We start from the raw sequence: 15,517 nt of genomic DNA on the forward strand, positions 1-15,517 counted from the left end.
TACAGCGAAAAGTCATTTAAAAAAAACACTATTTGCGGCCAAATTTTAATAAAATATAAATGTTTTCTGAAAAATAACATTTTCAACTATTTTCAGAAAATGCTAGAAAAGAGTAATTGCAAATTTTTAGAAGGTAATAATAAAGTTAAAAAAGAACTTAGATTTTTTTTTAAAGCAAGAACTTATTTATTTTTAATTTAATATTCTTATTTTTTTTATAAGGAACGACTTATTCATACATAAATTATATCTGTAATATTCTTATTCATTTAGCTATAAACTATACTTTGTAAGTTTATATTCTCAATTTTGTTGAAGTTAAATCTCGATAAATAAATACATTCGGGACCGGAAATTTTTATTTATTTAACAATATTATTCATTTATTAAGATAAGATACACATTATTTTTATTACGTTATGATGAAAATAAATATTAATTTGATGATATTATTTGTATATCAAATATTCATTTATCTAAATTTTATCGTATAATTTTATTTTCACAAATCTATATTATATTGTGATCGAAAACAAATATTAATTTGACGAGATTACTTGTTTACCAAATATTCATTAATTTTTAAAATTTCATTGTACAATTTGATTTCCACAAATCGATATTTTAATTCTGATTTTATTATAAACTTGGGGAAAATAAAATGAATAGCAATCATCTCATCTGCCCTAAAACCCAATAAAACCCCCAACCCAAACCCTCTAAAACCCTAACAGCCGTCACCACCACCAACCTATACACACAACCCTCCAAACCTCTACACACACCAAAACCCAGCATGTCCGCCACAAGGGTCACTCCAGAAACAATCTCATCTGCTGTTTCTGCTCTCCTCAAATGGAAAGAATCCAAATCATCTTCAGAAAAGGCTCAGCTTTTACCTCAAGAAGAGTTCTTTTACTTAACTCTCACTCTCAAACACATTCCTCAAAAGGGCTGTAGAGTTAATCCTTACAAGATCCCTCTTCCTCATCCTCTTGTTCAAGATTCTGAGATTTGTTTGATCATTGATGATAGACCCAAGTCAAAGATGACCTCCAAAGAGGCCAAAAAGAAGGTGCAAAATGATGGTATTCTTGTCTCTAAAGTCTTGAAATTTACTAAGTTGAAAACTGATTATAAGGCTTTTGAAGCTAAGAGAAAGTTGTGTGATTCTTATGATATGTTCTTTGCTGCTAAAGGGGTCATACCCCTTTTGCCTAAATTGTTAGGGAAGTCTTTTTTTAAGAAAAAGAAGTTGCCTTTACCCATTGATTTGAGTCATAAGAATTGGAAAGAGCAGATTGAGAGAGCGTGTGGTTCGGGTTTGTTTTATATTAAGTCGGGGACTTGTAGTGTGGTCAAAATTGGGAGGGTTTCGATGGAGGAGAGGGAGGTTGTGGAGAATGTGGTTGAGGGGATTAATGGGGTTGTTGAGTTGGTTCCCAAAGGGTGGGAGGGTGTTAGGTCTTTTCATTTGAAGTTGTCGGGGTCTTTGGGTTTGCCGTTGTATCAGGCGGTGCCGGATGTTAAGTTGAAGATTGAGGGGCTTAGGGAGGTTGTCGAGGAGGGGATGGAGGGCGTGGTTGAGGGTTCGGAGGGGAAGAAGAAGGATGGGAAGGTGGGGAAGAGTAAGAAGAAGAAAGGGAGGATTCATGAGGTTAAGTATATGGATGTGAGTGGTGAGGATGAGGTTGCGAGTGATGTTGATGAGGGTGAGAAAGAGAGTGAGGAGGTGAAGGTTGAGAGTGAATTGGTTGGGAAGAAGAGGAAGAAGGGAGGTTCGGTGAAGGGAAAAGCTCGTGGTGAGAAGGTGAGCGAAGAAACAGATGATAAGGAAGATTTGGAAATCAAGAAAGTTGAGGTTACAAAGAAGAAAAAGAAGGCCGATGCTGAAGGACAGGTTACTGCTGATAAGATTGTGGAGAAGTCAGCAAAGAAAATGAACACGAAGGCTGATGCAAAAGGACAGGTTACTATTGATAAGAGTGTGGAGAAGCCAGCAAAAAAAATAAAAAAGAAGGCAGGTGCTGATGTAGAGGAAAAAATTGACTTGCCTGTATTGAAGGAAGAGTCTGCTGAAAAGAAGGGTAAGAAGAAGAGTGGTCTTGCGACAACAGTGAAGAAGGCTAAGATTGTTAAGAAGAAGTAGTCGGTTGACATCTTGAAGGGACTTCATTACTTCTGGATTGTATTCAATCAAGTAAAACCCTGTTTCTGTTCTTAAGCAAATTTTGGTCAAGTATTATTATTAGATTTTTTAATGCTGTGTTTGGTTAATTGCTTGGTAGTTTATGGAGCAAAAAAGTTACAGGCTCAAGATCCTGAGATTGAAAAGATTGGTCCATGTCACATTCAGTATTGAGATTTATACATATGCATTCCATTGGCTACTGTTTATTTATCTATTTATAAATGCATTGCTTGTCTTCCTTTTGAATTGGAATTATACGTGTTTCCAGTGATTTGCCTATAACTGTATAACTAGCCTAACCACCCGTGCAAGACATGGGTGGGCCTTCTAGCACCATAATTTTGCATGTATACAGAAAGTTCTATAGAATGTTTTTGCACCGATATGTGTGTTTTAACCCCTGTTTTTAACAGTTCGATGTTTTCTTTTATTTGTATGCCGATGAGTTTGTCAGGAAACAGGACGGCACAGAAAGAAGGTAGAGTTTGGTAGGAAAAAATATGCGGACATATTTGTAAGAATGGTCTATAAATCAATCTGAAATAGGTGTACCCCTGTTTAAAATTGGTTGTTTTTTAATTAAGTTTTTTGAGGACTTCCCTACAAACCAAATATGTAATTTCTGTTAATACTAAGCACCAGTGAATACACTGGCCACTGTGTTGATGAATGGGTTGCGTTCTCTTGAACCTCTGGCACAATAATACTTTTTAGTTTCCAATTTAACCTTTGTAGTTACCGTTGGTGTAACAATATAGCTGTTGTGTTTTATCGGCCTAGGTGTACAATTTAGATGGCTGATGTTTACTGAAGGACCTTTTTTATAACACTTTTAGTTTTTCAGTTGCTTCTTTATAATGTTTTTGGCTTGTCAGTTGCTGGAAAACTATAATTGCCTAGTAAAGTAAAAATTTTAAGTGTACTTTAATTTTTTGTAAAGCCTTTGGTAAATATTATGTTTGCGCTAAAGGGTCTTTGTATTCCAGTGTTGGGAGGGTGTTACAAAACTACAGAAGTGTATAGACTTTGGCCTCCCAGTTATAAAAGTATCTGTAGATGATCTATAAACCCTAATTTATTAGCAATATTTGTGTTCGTCCTTACGAATTGGAACGGTTTGTTTGTGTTGCACATTGTGTGGTATTATTTTAACCATGAGTTGTGATGAGTGCTTTAGCTATGGTAGCGTTGACATGATATGATATATTTCCATCCGAGACCATGGCTATATACGGTATATAGCCGAAAATAAGAGAAGCGAGTATGTTCAAATGTGAAGTTCTTTTAGATTAGGGTATTGCAAAAGCAAGCTAAAGATACACAACACCTTATTCATTCAGACATAATATTAGTTTCTAAAGATCCTTATCAGAGTAAAGATGGATCCAAATTTGGGGATGGTTGCTGAGAGGTAAAGGAGTAATCATTGATCTATACATTTATTCTACAAGGAAATGACTCGGGACCTTTCTCTGTTCCTTATCCATAACTAGTTAAATATGTTTCAAAGGGTGAAATTAGCTGGGAGAGGGACTTCCGGAATTGTGGATGATGCGGGTGAACCTGAGACGGGAACAAGTTCAACCTGAAACACCCAACAACAATTGTATTGAGCGAAAAACCAAGGACATTGTGGCTGATGGCGAGGCTTGAATTACAACATTGCTTTGAATTATAACATTGCATAGAGGAACAACCCAGAAGGGTATTTTTGTAATGATGCTGCTGTAAAATTAACATATTGAATGCCTTCTGCAGCATCCAAAATGCTTATCTGATACTGACTGTCGAAAATATCAACTGAGTTGTATATTTGGATGGATGTTAAATTTTTATGTACTCTATTCATATCATTATATTATCAATTAATCATAAACCCTTAATTTGATAAAATTTGGGTGAGTTAGTTAGTGTCCGTTAAATATATACATTTTTTGACCGTAAATTGTAACTAACATTCATATGTTTCATTTTTTTACCAAAAATCATTTTCTATATATTATAACAATAATAATCAATATTTGGTGTCATATTATTAAATAACTATAATATTTTGATTACTAGACTGTCGTTAGGAGTCATGTTTACAGATTTCAGAAACCGGAATTATTCAGTTGACATACTGATTTATGATTTATCGGCTGATTTTAAACTAATCATAAATCAGATAAATATTTTTTATTAATTTTTAAACAATTTATTGACGAGTATTGAAAAATCGATCGGTTTTTATAATAATGTTGGTAACCGATTAATTTAGTGTGGCTGCTATGTTCCTAGACTGAGACAACCTAGTCCAGTGACCTTAAAAAAAAGGAGGAGAATCTTCATTAAATAAATATTTGGTAATTAGATAAACATCTCTGGCCTCATAACGCTGGACATGTTACCACCAACTCCCTTATCTTATTACGTCATAATTTATTTAATTCTTAGCATAATTTTGTTGTCCCTTTACTTGATATTTTATTTAAATAAATTCATCTTTTTTTGTCAGGACATAAATTTTTCTTTATTTAAAAAAAATGATTTATAATTTTATAAATGAGTATTTAATTCTAAAAATATTTTATAAATGAATATTTATTCTTAAAAATTCTGGGTGTAAGGTAAAGTGAAACATCGAGCACATTTCTGTGGATCCTAGCTCGTAAATGGGAATAGGGGTAAAGATATATTTAGGTTGAATTTGTAATGGGAATACAGTGGTAATAATAACAAGAGTTGTTGGTGTTGGGTAATGATTAAAGTCTTCTGTTGACAATTAGTAGTAGTAGTGGCTAAAAGGTCAATTAGGGCTTAGGTAGCTGCAAAGAAAGACTCATACAACAAATGTCATTACTCCTACCCACCGGCTTAATTAGGATGCTGTATCTACACACCGCGTCTTGTTTATTGCAACTAATTACACATTAATCGAACTCGTTCAAAAAATACACTAGTTTATACAACTCATTAATCGGGCACATGCTTATCTACTGGTATTCTTCAATGTTAATCATTCAATTAGGCCACATTGGCATACTTTGGAATATTTTTGTGAAATAACCAAGAATATGGGATTGTTAAATTCGATCTCTCGATTTTCTTTTACAGAATAACTCCAACTTGTTTTCGTGATCGTAAGCTCTGTTATAGAATTAGCTGAATTTTTAAAAATTATCGATAAATGGATTAAAAATATTTGATAATTTTTTGATAAATTAGCAATAATTTTTTAAAAATTATTTGATAAATTAACAAAATAATTTCGATTCTGAAATATGTAAACACGCAGTATTACTCCTGCTCATTAGTTGCACCCACCCTCCGCCTTGATGCCGCTCTTGATGCCGCGTAAATAGAATGCTGCCTTGTAGAATAACTACAAGAGTTTGTCCAAATTTGGACCGAATCCCTCTCCAACTTCAACAGTTTGGTCTAAATTTCGGTCCAAATCTCAATATATTTATTTAATTATTTTAAAATTTTATAATAATCAATATATTATTTTTGTATGATATAAGATATTATCTTTATATTTTATTATTATTATTAATTACTTGTTTTATTTTAAAATTGTTAATAAATGAATAATAGAATTCTAATTAAACTTCAAATATATATATGAAAATTAGTAAACACATTTAGTTATAATTTTTATAATAAAACCGTTAATAAAACATTACATTCAAATAAGAAAAGTATAAATATTAATTAAATTTTAAAACATCGTTAACTAATATTAATTCTCATAATTAGTATATTGTGAGAAAGAAATGCTCAATTAGTGCATCTCAATTAGTGCATCTCATAATTAGTTCTAATCGCATTTTTATTTATGTTGTGTTTCAAATTAAGTTTTATGTGTTATAATCTTTATTGTAATGTTTGAATATATTCGTAATTTGAATTCAAGAAATGCAATGATATTTATTTAATTACGTTTAAATATTTTTTAATTTAAATTATTTTTTAAATAAATAATAATAATATCCTAATATCGGTTAATTGCATTTATAAATACCCGAAATCAAAATTTTATGTAATAAATTAAAAGAAAATATATTAAAAGCTATTATTTTAATCTCAGTCCAAATTTGAACTGATGAATAGTGTAGGCCTAAATTTATGCCACTGTTGGGTCAATTTGGACCGAAATCGGTCCAAATTGGGACTTTTAGGTCACTCTTGGAGTTGGTCTTAAATCATACGCTAACGTTTTGTTAATTGAGATGGGCTCAAATATATACTGCCATTTTCATTTTATTTTTATTTTTTTATCGTAGGTAACCCGCAGCCGCTACCCTTTGGGTGCGCACTGGGTAAACCCTACGGACACACGCAATAGACTGCAAACCACGTGAATCAAGATAAACTGCGTCATTATTTTCCTTTTAAGTTACACATAACAAAAATATTCCAAAATTCATATTTAATCTGAATACGTGATATATTTTTAATATAAAATTATATTACCGAATTCCTATCTCTCAAAATTAAAAAAAAAAGGTACACAAACGTTGAAAATTTTAATTAAGAATATGTAAAAGTATATGATCAGATCCTAAAATTCTTTTGTTAATAGCCTCAAATACCAAGTTTCTTAAAATTACAGATTTCGGAAATTGAAATTAATTTGTTGAGTAACCGATTTGTAAATTATTAAACAAGTTTTAAAAAATCGGTGATTTATTAACAATTTAATAAATTGATCAAATATTTTTACCAATTTATCAATAATTTATCATCAAATTTTAAGAAAAGTGGACCGATTTCTATAACAGATAATTTCTAGAATAATCTGTATGTTGTCGAAATGAGAAAGTATATAATAAAATCGTAGATTCTTTTTCATCCTAAAATTCTAGAATAATCGTATATGTTCCATTTCCGCATCACACTTTTTTCCATAAATCACAGCACGTGGACATATTTCTCTCCATTACTCTGTTCGTCCCAATTTATTTGTTCTATTTGAATTTTTGTAGTTAAATTGTTCAAATTTTAACTGAAAAATTCATATAGCACATAATCGAAAAAAATTATAAAAATTATATCACTAGAAAGGACATGTAATTTACTTTAATACGTATTTTTCAGTTTTTCAAAATAATGAAAGATTTATATTTAATTTACGGTCAAAATTGAATCAATTTAACAATAAAAAGTTAAACATGACAGCTAAATTGGGACGGAGGAAGTATAAAAAATCACCTAACACAAATATCAAAAACTACAAGGGCATATCAGCAAATACCCAAAATAAAAAATCACCCACAAAACCTAGCAGTATATAAAGCACACGCCTCCTCCAAGTTCCTCTCAAGCAAAGCCATTTTTCCCCATTTCATGGGCTCTGACGTTTGGGAGTTTTCCTAGCCTTTCCTTTCCTTTCTTCTTCCTTCTCTCTCCTCCCTCGAAGCTATATTCTAGAGAGAGAAAATTTTACATACACAAATATTTACATAGATTTATTTGGTTTCAGACAGAGATATTATGGCAAAGTACATGGAACTGTTAGATGCAGGTGTTAGAATAGTTGCAAGAACCTATTCTCACTGCCCTCAGACGGCGCGTATGTACTACCACCCACCTGCTGATAGTCATCACCACCAGGATGCCCACCACCACCACGGCGGCTCCGGCGAGGGTTCGGGTCGGGTCAAGCATAACGGGTCGAAGATGGGCATGAGCATGGACACTGCTGACGTCATTCTTTATTCTATTGTTGGGTGATTTGTTTTCACCCACCGGCGCAAGCTTATTATCATTATTAATATATTTCAGGAAATTATTCTGATTGGTGGTGTAATTTATATCATCGATTTATCTGAGTTGCTACTTTTTTAAATGAATTTTATATTTATGACGTCATGGGTTTTAAGTTGATGGTAATTTTTATATTGTTTAGGTAATGGTTTTGTTACCATCAAGCTAGTTAAGTTAATTAATCTAATATCGAGTTTCGGAATTATTTTGAGATTGAATATATTTTTTATTCAAAATATTAATATACATATTGGAAGATTCATAATTATAAATTTCGAAAATCGAGATTATTCAATTAAGGTACTAATTTAGAATTTATGAGGTGATTTTTAAAAAATTAAATAATTTATTAAAAATTTATTAAAAATCAATTAAATTGGATAAAAAAATTTGATGAATATATATTGATAATTAATTATTAAAAATCTGAATACAAATAACTCCCGGTGATTTTTTTTGTTATCCTAGATCCTGTGTCGATTCCTGCCACAAAAGAACTCAACTTTCTTGTGGGTTGTGGCTACTATTTCGTTCCACGCGGCAAATTTGTTCAACTGTGACACGATGAGAGCATTTTATGTTGTTCAATTGTAACCACTTCAATTGTAACCACTGCTGGACACTAAGACCTTTACCCGCGTACTAGCAAAAAAAAATATTAATTTTATTATTTTTTACGATTAGCATTAGGGGTGTGCACGGTTCGGTTCGATTCGGTTTTTACTGAAAACCGTTATCGAACCGTGTACATCGGTTCGGTTCGGTTTCTATGCATTAACCGTAACCGAACCGTTTGAAATGGTTTTTTTCGGTTCGGTTAACTGTGTGTCGGTTTCGGTTTTTAATTTTAAAATTAACAGTTTACTAGAATACTAAAAAAAAATATTTTACATCATTCATTTTACCCTATCTTACTCATTACATTAACCAATAACATCAAAGTTTTAATGGTAGCCTTACAAATCAATAGCTAATACAGTAAGATAAAAAGCTAAATAGACTTGAAAGTTAAATAGTTTTTTCATTGCTCCCAAAAGTCATGACCAAAATATATCTGCCTCACTGTCTTTCATTCTTCAATAATAACTTGATGCAAATACTTGGGACCTTTTGAGAATTCATCTGCAAAATAAAAAAGAGATAAACTTTAATTTTCTTTATACAATTTTTAACTTAATAATTCATGCTCTTTGTTTTAATAATGATTGCAGGAGCTAATATGCAACATGATTTAATTTTTTATGACGACCATGCAACAATTATGAGATAAAAACCACTGGACGCAGAACATGTTGATGGAACAAAAACTGGATAATTTGTAAAGAGAGATAAAATACGTACCCAATTCAACTTCTTCAAGGTTTTGTCTAATCTCCTCAATAACACCAAGCGGAGTCTCGATGTCAGCTGGTTTAGACCTTAACCAGTCCTGGGCACATATTAAAGCTTCAGCAGTTTTCGGGGTCAATGAACTCCTGAATGGATCAATTACTCTGCCACTTGTACTGAATGCAGATTCAGAAGCAACTGTCGTGATTGGCATTACTAAGACATTCTTTGCTATAAAAGAGAGAATCGGAAATTTTATGGAATTTGTTTTCCACCAAAGCAAAACATCAAAGTCATCAGTTGCGCCTCTTTCAACACCATAAGATAGATAAATATCTATCTCTGATTTGTTTTCTTTAGTTTCTTCAGCTTTTAGGTGTTTTTGAAAGTCCATCTCCAAGTCTGCATCGTCTTCATCATCGTTTATTACCATTGGTGTAGTACCAGATGAGCTTGAGGCTGTTTTTTTTGTTCTCATATCGGTAGACATGTTCTCCTGCAGTCTCACATAGTCCCTGTAAAGTGCATCAAGTGTAGTTTTAACCTTTTCTTTCATCAAAATTTGTTTCTCTCTATCCTCAGCATATAATTGAGCAAAACAAAACTCCACATACTGCATTTTTTTTCGAGGATCTAAGAGGACAGCAACATAAAGCAAGAAATTAACATTATCAATATTCTCCCAGTATTTATCATACTTTTCCTTCATGCGTCTTGCCATGTCAAAGCATCTAGGTTCTATACTAGAGCACATTCTCCCAATATTAACATGCATTTTCACAAGCTCGTTAAAAAATAAATTTGAAGTCAGGTATTTTGAACCAGAAATTTTCATAATGACCTTATAAAATACTTTCAGAAATTCAACAAAGTATTTTGCGTTTTCCCAATCATCCAAACCTGGAGAGCCAACTACCAGATCCTTTTTCTTTCTCTTCCTAGTGTTGGTGGAAATATCTTCATCGTCACCGCCATAAAAATATTCCCCAAATGCATTATCATCTTCCAACAGCCTATAAAATGCTTTTTCATACTAAATTGCAGTCTCCAACATAAGATATGTGGAGTTCCACCTGGTCTCCTCATCTAGTGATACCTTTTTATCACATTTAATCTTTTCTTTCTCCACACATTCTTCAAATTTCAGAAGACGAGATGGTGACGAGCGAACATACCTGATTGCTTTGCGAATTCTTACAACCGAATTATGCTGATCTTCTAATCCATCTTTCACAACGAGATTGATTATATGTGCGCAACATCTCAAATGCATGTACCCACAATCTAAAATAGCATCAGGCCCTTTAAATTGTTTTTTCAAATATCTTATAGCGCCATCGTTAGAAGAAGCATTATCAACTGTAATAGTAAAAACCTTATCAATTCCCCACTTTACTAGGCAAGCATAAACCAATTTTCCAATTGTTTCCCCTTTGTGATTTGAAATTTGACAGAAGTTCAAAATTTTCTTTACTAATTTCCAATTGTTATCAACCCAATGTGCTGTGAGGCACATGTAGTTAATATTTTGGACAGAAGTCCATGTGTCAGTTGTAAGAGACACACGCTGACCTTTCAAAAGATTTCTAATGACTTTTGCTTCCTCTGCATAAATTTTTAAACAGTCTCTAGCCACAGTCCACCGCGTAGGGAGTTTAAATCTCGGATTTAAGTCCCATGTATATTCAATAAACCCTTCATCTTCAACAATGCTAAATGGTCTATTATCTTTGATACACATTCTAGCTAAAGATTTTTGACATCTCTCCTGACTAAACTCATGAACCTCTAAAACATTCCCACCTTCAGACTTACAAGTCGGAAAACACTCTAAGGTCTTCTGTTTCTTGTTACCAAGTTTTCCCTTGTACACGGGAGATGTCCTACAAGTAGTTTTTAAATGATTTCCCAAAGCACTTGTCCCATTTTTCTTAACATGACACCTAATTAATTTCTTGCAATACGGACAATTAGTTTCAGTCATATTCTCCACGTACGTAAAATGATTCCAAACCCAAGATTTTCTACCATTATTTTCAGGATTGTTTACCTCAGGAGTGGCTTGTTCAGTAGTTTGGGGTCGTTTGGCTGACGAATTAACTTGTTCAGTACCGTCCTTATCAGTAGCAACATCATCGCGAATAAGAGTGTTAAGTGTTTGTTTTTCTCCTGTATCCATCTGATCTAATATACAAAAACAGAGAAATAATCAAAAATCATTCTTTTTCTCAATCTTTGGATTACCAAATTTATTCTCATCAACAACATAAACGTATAATGCAGAGATGTGAATATGAAATACATAAATCTACAAGAATTGGTTCAACCTAATTAAGTACCCATCATCATTTCAAAAGAGAGTAAAAGTTATACAATTATAAACTAATATATCCATATAATAACCCAACACGTACCAAAACAGAGTAAAAGGGATCTCTAGAATCAAGCATAACTTCACACACAACATACAGATTACAGAGTGTGCTCCAATTGACAAGGGGATTTTGGGGGGCTTGGTAACGAAAGAATGAATATACACACAACATATATACATATCATTTACCCCACACACAAACACATATATAAACCCTAACATGCGTCGATTTGCACCAAGTGGCGGAATAAGAGTATAAGTGGCGGAGTAATCGTCGATTTTCTTGAATTGTGAATATGAAGCTTTGATTAATAAGAAATTTGGAGATTGAGATTGGTTTTGGAAATTGAGAGTTGAGACTAGGAAAGAAAGAGGCGTGAGGAATTAGGGATTTAGGTTATATCATATATGTTATAAGTTTACACGTATAAAATTATGTATAAAATAAATATATTAAAATTTTTAAAATATATATATAATATCGGTTCGGTTTCTCGGTGCGGTTTTAGGGTCGATACCGAAACCGGAACCGAACCGATTCGGTTCAGTTACGGTTTTTTTACGGTTTCTTCGGTTACGGTTTTTTTCGGTGCGGTTTTTCGGTTTTTCGGCTCGGTTTCGGTTTTTCGGTTTTTGTTTGCACACCCCTAATTAGCACCAAATAAATTATTTTACCATTTCTTTTTATTATTTGAATATTTTATTTTTCGCGGAAAATCATGGTATTGAGTTTTGGTAAAAGTATCTCAAATAATATTGTCACGAATAGTTGTGATATGATGTTAGTTTTATTTTTTGTTGCTAATATATAAGAGAAAATGAAAGTTTCAAATTAGACAATAGCGTAAATTACTTAATGTGGTTTAATTTTATGAAAAAAATGTATAGATACCAAATTGGGGCCAAATTAAAATACAATTGACGTATCTCCTATTCTTTTATCATGCAATAAAAAGTTTCAGTTATTATTTTTACTACAACTACAGAGTAACTATCACTTGAATAAAAAACGGAGGTATTATTGTTATTCATCGGGTCCATTTTGTTACTTACTCCTCTATATGCACCCTTAAATCATTGATTTTTTTCCACATTTGCTATTGCATATGATACTTTTGTGTATATATTTAGGGTGTTGAACATTAGTGATGAGTGATTAAGTAATTGTTCAAATCTGATTTTATTCATCCATGCATGTTCTTCATATCATAAAATTAAATGGCTATTAAGTAAACATATAATGATTTAACATTTATAGATGAAATGAAGTATATTTAAAACTTGGGGATTGAGTTTGGGTTGATAGAATATTTTGTACCTGTAACACCCTCTTCTTAGAATAGAAGGGAAATATTACTTAAAATCCATAAACATACAAACAGAGCACTAATATATTTCTAACAATAATTAAACAGTCTAAAATCTCCATCATAATATTAAATCTCCAAAATGTCTAAACCAGATATATAAATGCTGAAATCTCTAATAAGTAATTAAGTCTAAATAATGATAGAAGTCTGAAATCCTAAGAACGAAATAAAGGGAGCTCTCCATTCATATAGTATCAGATCCCCCTAAATACCTGCCAGAAAAAGAATACGGCATGAGCCAAACGCCCAGTACGGATTTGGAATACAATTTATAAAACAAGAGATCAGAAATAAATAATCAGCAATTTATAATTAAACAACAATTTTAAAAATAAGTAAGGCTGAAATAATGAGGGCTAGGATATTTCATACCGAGATCAGAACAGATACAAATACACACATCATAGGGTACCTAATGTGTGCAACAAAATGGATAACGTGTACGGCATATACCACGTCACCATAAATCAAATCACAAATCAAACTCTTGGTGCACCCACGTATCCTGAACAAATATCAAATGCGCAAAAGCTCCTCCCAAGAGCTAATAGAAGGATACGCCATGACCAATCACACTGTCACGAAAGTGTCATGTCACTGGTGCCGCAATGAAATGGCTGTAGTACCCCTACAGCTGGTTAACTCGGTATACCCTAAATAACTCTAAGGGTTCAAAATAAAAATATTCTCATAAAATTTAAAATCACTTGAGACAAATAATTCAGATTTCCAAAACAGAGGGTGTCATAAGTAATTTTGAAAATCGCATAAACAGATATTTATAATTTTCCAAATCAATTTTTAAAACAATTTTCCGAATTCAAAATATCCAAATAATTTTAATGGAGCGAATAAAATATGAAATTCAACAAAGCGGAGATATTAAATTTCTAAGAAGAGGAGTGCTGAATAAAAACGGGACAAAATCCGTACCTCAAATATCGCAGCAGCTAAAATACTAACATATTCGATAACGATCCGCTAACTCCCTGACTCGTGATCTATATAAAAAAATTTATAATTTATTGTTAGAGTACATTCTTTTACATCTTATTCTATTTATTTATTAAGATATTTATTCGTAAATAGTCATGCCTACATAAGCACATATACAACCTACAACCAGTCGACAAGTCTTGAATATTAACAAATAGAAAGTAGTATTATTCCGAGTCCCTGACTTTGCTCTGTGTTACACTTGATTCACAAAATGAAGCCACCTAGTTATTACAATATATATATATATATATATATATATAGAGAGAGAGAGAGAGAGAGAGAGAGAGAGAGAGAGAGAGAGAGAAGTTCTATGGAGACCACATTTTCATCGGAAACCTTGGAGACCACATATGTTCTTCAATCAAAACACTATAAAATATTTTATTTTGTGAAGTATGTTTTACGAGTATCACTAATTTATTAAAATTATTGAATATCATATAAGTTTAATAAGTAGAATGTATATGTTCTGTAAGCTGAACAAATGTTCTGCAAACTTAACATGTTTTGCAGAATAAAATATTTTTGTAATATTTTATATGCAATACATATATGATGTTCAAGATTTTGAATAAAATAAGGATCTTTGTAGAGCATGATTCGCAAAATAATATGTTTTGCAATGTTTTTATGCAATATTTAACTTGCAGAACATAAGTGGTCTCCAAGATCTCCAAAAAAGTGGTCTCCATAGAACTTAACCCTATATATATATATATAAATATTGTCTGCCATAGCATTTAGTTTTTAAAAGTTTCGAAAACTTGAATAGTAATCTAGGTACATCCTGCTAGACACAAGGATCTATAATTAGCGTAATAATAATAATAATTATAATAATAATAATAATAATAATAATAATAATAATAATAATAATAATAATAATAATAATAATAATAATAATAATAATATCAATTAGCTAGCATGACCAATATGCTATAATCAAAAGAAAGTACAAAATCCATTCAACTGAATTCATAAATAATGACTAATGACACATAAATATTATATACCGATTATAAATCAAATTTATACAAATTAATGTGAATAAAAGTTCTCGAACAGAACTACACGTGCTTGCAAAATATTGTGAAATTGATGAATGTTAATATTAAGTAAGATCTGACGCATATAAAATTAATGTACAACAAAAAAAAATAGATTGTAACCTTAATATTTTAATATATGATTTCCTGTAACTTCAAGACTAGTACTCTACTAGATAGCTATAAAAAGACAAATCAATATTTAATTATCAATTAAAGAATCAAGAAGCATAGACATGAAAGTTGCAATTACGATGTTTCACTTACTCTTCTGTTGAATACCGAAACAAAGTATGGACCTCTACACTCTTTCTCTTAGTTGTATTAGCCTCTGTTTTCTCTTATTTTCTTCAATCTGCCGCTAGCTGCCTCAACTGATTTAGGTTTTTTTTTATTAACCGTAGATAACGTGTCTATATATACTATACTAACAGTCCTACGATTATTAGAATTTTAA

General features: G+C 31.8%; 1 protein-coding gene across 1 annotated transcript; it reads left to right on the plus strand.

The window, feature by feature from the left end:
* The first annotated feature begins 675 nt into the window (after nt 1-675).
* LOC141672275 (putative ribosome biogenesis protein C8F11.04) lies at nt 676-2,405 on the plus strand. Its single transcript, XM_074478835.1, has one exon. The coding sequence runs from the start codon at nt 797-799 to the stop codon at nt 2,147-2,149; it is 1,353 nt and encodes a 450-aa protein (XP_074334936.1). The 5' UTR covers nt 676-796; the 3' UTR covers nt 2,150-2,405.
* Nucleotides 2,406-15,517: the final 13,112 nt, after the last annotated feature.

This window comes from Apium graveolens, chromosome 7 (assembly GCF_009905375.1).
Source record: "Apium graveolens cultivar Ventura chromosome 7, ASM990537v1, whole genome shotgun sequence".
Classification (NCBI taxonomy): Eukaryota; Viridiplantae; Streptophyta; class Magnoliopsida; order Apiales; family Apiaceae; genus Apium; species Apium graveolens.

Excerpts from the sequence above, each read along its gene's own strand:
- LOC141672275 (XM_074478835.1), top strand. The coding sequence starts at position 797 with ATGTCCGCCACAAGGGTCACTCCAGAAACAATCTCATCTGCTGTTTCT.